The sequence below is a fragment of the Neopelma chrysocephalum genome, unplaced genomic scaffold, assembly GCF_003984885.1.
Source record: "Neopelma chrysocephalum unplaced genomic scaffold, ASM398488v2 Primary Assembly neopelma1_125, whole genome shotgun sequence".
Taxonomy (NCBI): domain Eukaryota; kingdom Metazoa; phylum Chordata; class Aves; order Passeriformes; family Pipridae; genus Neopelma; species Neopelma chrysocephalum.
The window spans coordinates 1,816,227-1,825,429 of NW_020897787.1; the positions used below are offsets into that span (position 1 = coordinate 1,816,227).

General features: G+C 42.2%; 1 protein-coding gene and 1 long non-coding RNA gene across 2 annotated transcripts in view; one reads left to right on the forward strand and one right to left on the reverse strand.

Annotated features, from left to right (window-relative positions):
- Positions 1-1,106, reverse strand: part of LOC113974771 — a 4,939-nt gene extending 3,833 nt beyond the window's left edge. Inside the window, exon 1 of the long non-coding RNA XR_003536641.1 lies at positions 1,008-1,106. This is a non-coding gene — a long non-coding RNA (uncharacterized LOC113974771). The remainder of the gene's footprint in view (positions 1-1,007) is intronic.
- LOC113974763 (receptor-interacting serine/threonine-protein kinase 2-like) overlaps positions 631-9,203 on the forward strand; it is a 12,679-nt gene continuing 4,106 nt past the window's right edge. Inside the window, exons 1-8 of the mRNA XM_027698207.1 lie at positions 631-655; positions 3,006-3,167; positions 3,889-4,042; positions 4,242-4,397; positions 4,517-4,659; positions 6,465-6,514; positions 7,497-7,658; positions 8,435-8,520. Of these exons, the coding sequence (XP_027554008.1) occupies positions 3,016-3,167; positions 3,889-4,042; positions 4,242-4,397; positions 4,517-4,659; positions 6,465-6,514; positions 7,497-7,658; positions 8,435-8,520 (903 nt within the window). The 5' untranslated portion in view covers positions 631-655; positions 3,006-3,015. The remainder of the gene's footprint in view (positions 656-3,005; positions 3,168-3,888; positions 4,043-4,241; positions 4,398-4,516; positions 4,660-6,464; positions 6,515-7,496; positions 7,659-8,434; positions 8,521-9,203) is intronic.

A 9,203-nucleotide genomic window follows, 5' to 3' on the forward strand; every position in this document is an offset into this window, starting at 1 on the left:
GTGTGGTGACTCCTCTCCCTTTCCTGCCTGCATTTCTGATGTGCCCAGCGTGCCATTGCCCCACTGGTGATGAGGGCACACTTGGCTCATGCCCCGCCCGACTCTGACCACACCCCCCCCCTCCAGCAGGGCTCTTGCACAGATTTCTGGAACCCCCCTGGCCCCTGTGCCCACGCTCTTACCAGAAACCCAGCACTTATTTCCTGTTTTAAGATCAACTGGGTTTAAAGAGTTTGAGGGTGTTTTACTCGTGCTGTCAGCCTGACCCAGGGCAGAGCTCAGCACCAGCGTGTGCAGCCCTGCCCTTCCCAGCCTGGGCTGGGTCCAACACGGCGCTTTTCCCTGCCAGCTCTTCCCTCCTGGCATTCACCTGCCAGCTCTCCTCCTGGCATTCCTCGTTGGGAACAGCAGCTCTCCCAGCCCTGTGTGTATAACTGCGCTCGTGTGTGGTCACTAAAGGGTTACACGGTCACTAAAGGGTTACAGTCCGTACAGCCGAGCGGGAAACCCCGAACCTCGGAGGCAGCCAAGGGAAGGCACATCAACATCAAACAGCCCTGACTCACGGCGGGACAGCTCAGTTGCAGTTCAGCTCCCGGCCGGCTCACACCTGCGACCTGCATCACTCCATCCTTTTATGGTTCTCTTTCCACAGGTAGGTTGATCTTTATTTCCAGTTTCTTTTCCTGAGACATCTGTATGTATTAACTTAGAGATTCTCTCATACTAAGGAAATATCTTTGCTATGAGTTATTTTTTAAAAATTGCTTTATAATTAGAAACTTGAAATGAACAGCTTTATAGCAGCCTTCCTCTGCCTGCACAGCCGGGACAGGATGGCAAAGTTATCCCAGACTTTTAGTGTCTTACTGAAAAATAACACTAAACTCTGCCTTGCATAGGTCACCTATGGAATACTGGTTTGGGATTTGATGGTGAGATTTTAGAAGGATCTAGAAGAAAAAGCATTCAAAAGAGCAGAACTATTGCAAAACTGTCTTTGGTACCTTGCAATCTGGGGATTACAGAGAGACTTTGTTATCTGTAATTCCATGACACATCCATATTCAGTGATTAGACCTTCCAACTGCTTTAGGAATTTGGGTAGCACCTGCATAAATAAAACATTTCTCATGTCAGAGTTAAACTCTTTTGGAGATTTTCAGCAAATCACTTGATGTTGAGGTACAGAAACAGATGGACAAACTCAGACACGGAGAATGGTGCTTGGCATGTCATGACATGGTTTGTAACTGTGAAGGTTGAAGTAGTTTTCATTTTGATTTTAAAAAATCCCTAGTTAAATTAGGTTTTGAAAATCCAAAATAGGACCTGATGATTAGCTTTAATTTTTATCTAAGTAGCCAGTTAGCAAGAGTTTAAAAAATTCTTATATCTTTATTTGATTCAATTTTAAATAAATATAACTTCTTTCAGGAATGGCTTAGGTGGTAAATTCATTACTTGATCTTCCTTGCACTGTGTTTGGAGTTGAGTACATTCTTTTAGCCATTTAAATTATTACTTGTTGCTGTATATAATAAAAAGGAGACATAATTTTGCTGCTGACAGCCTTTTGATTACCTCCTTTATATTTAAGACTGGTAGATCTGTGTGGTCTGTCTTTGCAATTTTAAGGGATAAATGGCTCATTTGGAAATTTATCTTCATTCAAAGGAATATTTTCAGATTTTATGAAACTGTTAAACTCTGTCAGCCTCATACCACATTGGATTTATTCTTTAAGGAAGCCCTTAGAGAAGCACCTAAGGCAGTTATTGCTTCCAAGCTACAATAATATAACAAAAGGCAAAAAGTTCAGCTGTGTTTTCCTGTCAGAATGAAATGCTGTTAAAGCTGAACTGGTAAATCAGCTGCTGCACTTTTATTTGCATTTTGAGTATGGTTGGGTGCAAAACTCAGCTTGGTACCCCTCTGATTGTGGCTGTGCCTGCAGGGAGAGACTGAGGTGAACCCAAAGGAAATTGGTCATGAACCAGAGGTGCAGCCAAGCTCATGGGCTAATTTAGCTTCTGGTTTTTGTTTCTGTTTCACTTGTGGAGGAAAGGTTACCTGCTCAAAGTCAGAAGACTTTCAGGCCTTCTGCATCCCAGGAACTATTTTTGTAGAGCACAGTTCACACTCAATAGTCCTTCACAGTTACTTCAGTCCCCTCATCTCATTCCTTTTCCAGCCCAGGTCTGCTGAGCTGCACTTTGAGTTCTGACCCACTGACCCTGCAGTGATCCTTACCAATGCTTTTATGCCATGTGTTTTCTTAGATTGCTTGTTTTCCTCCTTCACCACTGACTTTTTGTTACCTCTAGTCTAATGGAGCTTCAGAGATGTAATTAAAACTGGTACTCACATGGTAGGACAGTGATGCTGTGCAGAAGTTCTCTCTGATCCCTGTGTGTTGCCATGCAAAGTGTCTGAGATGCAGCTGGCCTGGAGAGGGGCTGTAAGAGCCTGGACTGGCCAAATTAGGGGCTGCTGTAAAGACACAACTCCATTGATCAGAATTCTGCCAGTCTACAACAGCAGAAAATTTGCCTTTTACCTTGCTTTTGCATTCACATGTGATTTATTAAAGAAGATATGCAAGAATGATGCAGAACATGCTGACATGTGTTATTGAATAATTGCCTTTTCAATCTAACTGTAAGGTGCTAGTTTGTTGTCCACATAAATTCAGTATCGCTTTAAAATCACACTTTTTAATATAAATAATGGCCTAACATTTCAAAGTCATCAGATGGAAATAATGATGAGCAACTAATTAGCACCTTGCAGCCTCAGATGGCAAGTTAGGTCCAGGCACTCCTTGGCAATTAGTGCATTTTTCCTGTCTTTATGAAGGAAGTCTGACACTGAGTGGTGAAAGAAGGGCTTTTGCATTAGTTATTTGGGAAGTAAGGGGTGGGGCAACTTCACTGTGCTTTGGCAGTAGTGACAAAAAGTAGTTCTTAAAACATTTTTCTTTTCTACTGTTTCCCTCCAGGCAGCCCTCAAGAAATGGCCAATCCACTCCCCGTGGTAGCCCAGGAGGATTTGGAAAGCTTTACAGTGACCAGAACAGGCTCAGGCTTTGCACTCAAAGCCTTCCACATTCCTTGGAACACTCCCATCTCCGTGAAGCTGCTGAGCAGCCAGGACACGACAGAGAGGTGGGTGTTTGATTTGCCAATAACCCCCCAGGGGAGCCCAGGGCAGCGATGGCACCGCAGGGACTGTCTGAGCCCCAGCACAGCTCCAGCCCTGCAAACACTGACAGCCTGGAGGCACCTGGACTGACAGACAATGGCTTTGGACAATTTCTGGTACAAGTAGAGCTTCCTCCTGAAGTAATTAATTATGTACTGTAATAATGTATCCAAACCCTGATCAGCAATCCCAGCATGGTGTGGGATTATCTTTCTGGAGGTCCCCAAAGAGATCTCAACTGACTTTAATCCAAACCAGCACGTACAGGTGAGAGCAGGAAACACATCAGGAGGGAGGGTGATGGGCAGGATTACAGTGCAGTGAGATGTGCATGGAAGAACATCATTTCCTGGGAAATGGGAACATCACTTACAGCAAAAGGACACAATACAAGCTTTCTCCTGCCTTCACACTTCAATCCCTCTTCAAACTGTACTCTTATGTCCATATTAAAGTATCCAGAGGTCTTTCACTTTACATTGCAAAAATCCACTACACGAGGGATTGCTTCATTTTCTTAGAGTTGTTTGGAAGATTACATAATACGTGTTTATTGGTAGAATTATATCAATAATGCTTGTGATCAACCATATGGTTCTCTCTCATGTCCACATCCTGCAGTGTTTCATCTCCAGCTGGAACCCCCTCCAGTCTCCCCTGCCTCTGACTGGATGTTTCTTACAGGGAGTGGAAGTTGCTGCTTCAGGACATAGCAGGTGTCAGATGTTGTGAGTCTGAACGTCTCCTGCCTCCCCTTGGGATCTACCAGTGCCAGGGACTCGTGGGGCTGGTGACTGCGTGGATGGACAATGGATCCCTGCACTCGCTCATCCACGAGGTACAGAAAAGGTGTCACCTTCTGGGTAGCAAAATTAATTAAAAGATCAGCCAACAAAGAACAAACAGCATGTGAATTATGGTCACAATCTGTTCTTCAGTTTCTGGATTGTGCTTCTGTTTGTTAGTTCTGTTTGTTGCCAAATGAAAACGTGACTGGCAACAATTTCCCCCCAAACCCTGTGTTTTGTGTAACTCAGCACCAGCTGTACCCAGACCTCCCGACTCCCTTAGTCCTGAGGATCCTGGCAGACGTGGCTGAGGGGCTGCAGCACCTCCACAGCCTCCACCCTGCCTCCTGCCACTGCAGCCTGAAACCTTCCAACGTGCTGCTGGATGGGCAGTACAGGGCCAAGGTAGGAGCTCCAGCTTTTCATCTATTGATGTAAAACCCAATTGCATACATTTATCTGAAGAGTCAACATTTAGTACCGAGACCTGATGTACTGTTACTCAAATTATTTTTTCTCTGTAGATATCAGATTATGGTCTAACCAACTGGAGGAAAGAGCAGCTGAGGTCAGCCCTGCAGAACCAGAGGAGCTGCCAGGATTTAGTGTACCTCCCTCCTGAAATCCTTGAAGGAGGCCTTCCTTCCCAGGAAGGTGATATTTACAGGTGAGTGGAATTTTAAGGGCAGGTCATACCTAGTCCAGGCTACACTCTACAATGTTGCCAAAATACTTATCTTCAAAACATTACAGTAAAAATGCCAGACCTACACAATGCAGTGGGATAGTATTTCACATGAGGCCAATTACAGCAGTGAATTAAATTTTAAATTCCCCATATTTGGTGAATAAGATACCAAGGTTAAGAACTGTTTTCAAAGTCAGTCACATAAATATTTATACAACGGACCCAAATGTTTTAAAAACGTAACATAGCTGCCAAAACTTTCAGATATATTTAGAAACCTCATAACTGCTTCCCACAGTTTGTAAGTGTGAACTCGTTTTGGCTTTAGTCTCAGCAAGAACTGTTTATGCCTAGAGAGGCCCAGATAAAAATGAGACCTTTCTCTCAATAGTGTCCCATTAAGGTCCTGTGGGATCTCACTGAGATAACTCACTGAGCCACTCCAGCATTCACACTTTGAACAAAGTGATTCACACAAAGGAGGGAGGTCAGCACTGCCACGTGTCCCTTTGGGTGTGTCACAGGCATTGTGGTGCCTCAGAGCTGGGCACTCACATCACAGAGAACTCTCAAGAACACCACTTTCTGATTTCTGAGCTCTGATGAAACCAACAGATTTAAATTCCTGCTTTATTGTCACAGAGGCAGGCTCTTAGAGTAATCTAACAATTCATACACTTGAGGAGACCTGTAAATGATGGGGCTGATCTGATGTTGTTCACAAACACAAAGGTTTTGCACAGGAAGAATGGAGCCTTACTTTCAGGTAGCATAAATAATTTTCCAACATTTCATTCATGTATAATATATACAATATAAAATATGTAGTACACAATGTATATATTTTTTATATAATATATTATATAATGAAATGCTCAGATGTGACTCAGGTGATGAGACAGGTGTATATCTAGACAGTGGTACAACAGAGAAAACAAAAATACCTGTCATATATGAAATACTAAGTACATTTAAGTTACAATGTAGGTCCACATTATATTAATATTTCCTAGAGAGTATAAGTAAAAGCACTTCCAGGTTTCTATGTGAAAATAAGGTAGAAGAGGGGGTTCTTTTAAACACTGTAATTCATCACTACAGCAAGGTGTGAGTAAGCAGATATGTTTATCCTAGAACTGCCCCTTCGCCTTTTGATTGCTTTGCTCCTGACTCACCCATAGCCTGTTTTCTCTCTTTCAGCAGCCCCCTCTCTTCTGCCTCTGATTTTGCAGATCAGTCTTTTTATCAAACAACTGTATTTTATACCATTAGAGTTGTGGGTTATATATATCGATCTATGGTATCACTGGAATTCTTCCTAGGATGTTAGAAAAGGAAAAAAGTATTTGGAGCCCCATAAAAATTTGCTGAAGAAAACAGATACATCAGAATCAAGTTTTTGTAGGTTCATAGATGTGCTTGTTGGTACCTGCTGAAAAGTCCAGCTCTTTCAGTTGCTATTGAAATTACTTGAAAGCAAAATAAAAATAGAGAAAAGAGAACAAAAGATCCCAAAATTCACAAGAGCAAAGGGAGATAAGGTGGTAACCTGAAATGGAATTCTAACTGAACCTATGTTTAAAAAAAATAAATTTTAACTGATTATTTTATAAGAGCAGCTCAGTTGAGAACTGAAAAAATCTCGTCAAATTAGGAAAGACTTGGATAGACTGCCTTGAAAAACTCCTTTTTCTTAAAACAATAAACTTGCTCTTAGAAACAAGAACACAGATACAGATTGCAAACTAATGAATGGTCTTTCCCTGTTTTGGGTTTTTTTTCAGTTTTGGAATAATGTGTTGGGAGAGCCTAAGCAGACAGAAACCTTTTGAAGGTATTTATTTCTGTTGTTCATGTCAGACTTTGTGTTGTCCAAACCTTGTCCACAAATTCCCTTATTTTAGGGAAATTATGATACAAACAGCACTGTCTTTTCAGATGTCCCTTTGCCTTCTCTTACTGTTACAGCACAAAGCTCCACATTCCAGGATGGAAAGATCGGGATTTCTCCACAACCCCTCAGTGTTTCCAAAGAATTGATCTCTCTTCCCCCATTTGCAGCATCTCCCTGTGCTTGCTGAAGCTCCGTGTCACTGAGTGGAGTTTTCCACTTTCCTTTAGGGAGCAGAAACATCACATCTGTCAGTTATTAAGTGACAGTTATTGAATGAGCATAAGACTCATTTGTACAGCTGCCATGAGTTTTAAATACCAATGAAGAAATGTCAGTTCATGGTGAATCCTGTTCAGGAAGCAGGAAAGCTTGCTTTGTGTGAGGATGGAAGTGCGAGGATCTAGGAATGCTCTCTGTTTGGTGGGAGTGGATATCAGTGAAAGGCAAAACTGACTGAAGGACTCCTGCATTTACACCCTGAGAACCTCTGACCAACACTGCCCAGAACAATCTCTCCATGTGTGGACAGCTTGTGGCTGCCACCTTGAGGCTGCTCCAGCTGGGGTTTGTACAGCAGGAGTTCTGTTCTTATAATGCAAGAGTCAGGCTTTTTACAAACTGTGCTTAGAATAATCACATGTATTCCTGAGGTATCTGTGCATGTAGTTCACAATGCAGGTTTATATATCTATTTATGCCTCAGTATTTGGACAGGAGTCTTTACCCTGAAATGTCCTGTTCCAATCCATAAGTAGCTATAGCTGTGGTTAAAGGTTATGGTAAAAGAGTGTTAATACATTGTTGCTTTTAAAACAGTGGTCTTTGTTTTAAAATACACAATATGACCTATGCTGAATGTAATTTAAAGAGAGTTCTGAGGTCTCTAATACTTTTTGTAGTGACATTTTCTTTTAAATTGCAGGTCAAAGGACCCTGCTGGAGGCTCTGACAGGAATCTGCTGCAGTTCCCAGCCTGACCTTTCAGAAGAGTTTATACCCAGTGATTTTCCTGAGAGGAACAGACTATTGCACCTCATTGCTCTGTGCTGGCAGCAGGAGCCAGCTCACAGACCACGGGCTGCAGGTGACACTCGGGATGTGCTCTCTGTGTCAGACTGGTGATGGGGAGGGTCATTCCAGGACCATTATTCTGGAGAGGGTCATTCCAGGAGCATTATTCAGCACTCCAGATGGCAGCACAGCTGAGGTGGGATGGGCTTTAGATCATGGGAGTACCTGAGAGATTCCTTCTGACTGAAACTTCTGACCAGAAGTTGCCTTACTTGTCTCCAAAACTGTGTTTAGTATAAATAAAAATAAAGGAGGGGATGTTATTGTTCAGATAGATACACATATCTATCTTCACTAGCTTAAGAAAGATCAAACTGCCTTAAGCATTTCTCAATTCCAAGGCATAACCAGTTCCTTTTGAAGTGTGCTATCATTGTCTACTTCAGTGGAATTGGTACGTTTAGCATCTGTTTTTAAAAAGATGATTGAGAAATGTTAAAATTGTGATATTTCAGGACTTTTGAAGTTGAAATGCTGAGGAAGCAATTTGCCTATAGCTTTGTTGTGATGGATTTATTGAGTCCTGAGTAAATGTTTTGCAATTAAGTTCATACATCTGTGTGAACATCTAAGAAAATATGATTTTCATGTGACTGGAACCGTTCTTTAAAATCAGGTCAAAGAGGAAACCAAGAAAAAGTATGAGGTGGAAGTTGTGTTAAACTCATTTTGTCTAGTTCATACATCTTCTCAATATAATAGTGAAGTTAGTTGCAACATGCTGATGTCTAAATATATATGTGCTTTCATACACAATGTGGTATTTAAAATGCTTTATTACCCCTGCAGAATGTGTAGATCTTCTAAATGGAATTTTGACTGGTATAAATAAGGAGGTAATTTCCACAGCAATCTACAGTCTGATGGATGCAAAGGTTAGTGCAAAATTAAGTTTTGTTCTCCTACAAGGATTTTACTTGATTTGTGATCCAAACCCAGGACAGGCCTGGTGTTGATTGCTTTAATGGCCACACCAGAGAGCTGGAGCACACCCTTTGGCACTCCAGGCTCACTTAGAAATTGTAGAAAATATATTGGGAGGTTCTTTAGAAAATAAATCAATTGATACCTGCTTTTTTAAAAATATGATACCTTCTTTCCAGTCACCACCTGTCGCCAGCCTGGTAAACCCATGTGAGCAAGAACAAATATTAGCCTCAAGTCCTTCAGATCAGGGCCAGAACCAAGGACTGTTTTGTGTGTACTGGTTACAAACCAAGGAGTTCCAAACCTGGACAGTGTTTGTACCTGCTGGAGCAGCACCATATCAGCACTGTTCTGTGCCCTGCACTCTTTCTACACTGACATGCTTTCAGGAACAAGGCACTTCTTGTCCTGCAGCCTCAGAGGGTTCTCTGATACCACAGGAATGGGTTGGGAATGGCCAACAGCTGAGGGACACAGCCAACTCCATATATGTCTGCAGTGCCATGGGAAATCTGGCACAAATGTGACTCCCACAAATAGAGCTGTCTCCTACCTAACTGTCTCCTACCTAAGTTAACTGTCTCCTACCCAAGTTAACTGTCTCCTACCCAAGTTAACTGTCTCCTACCCA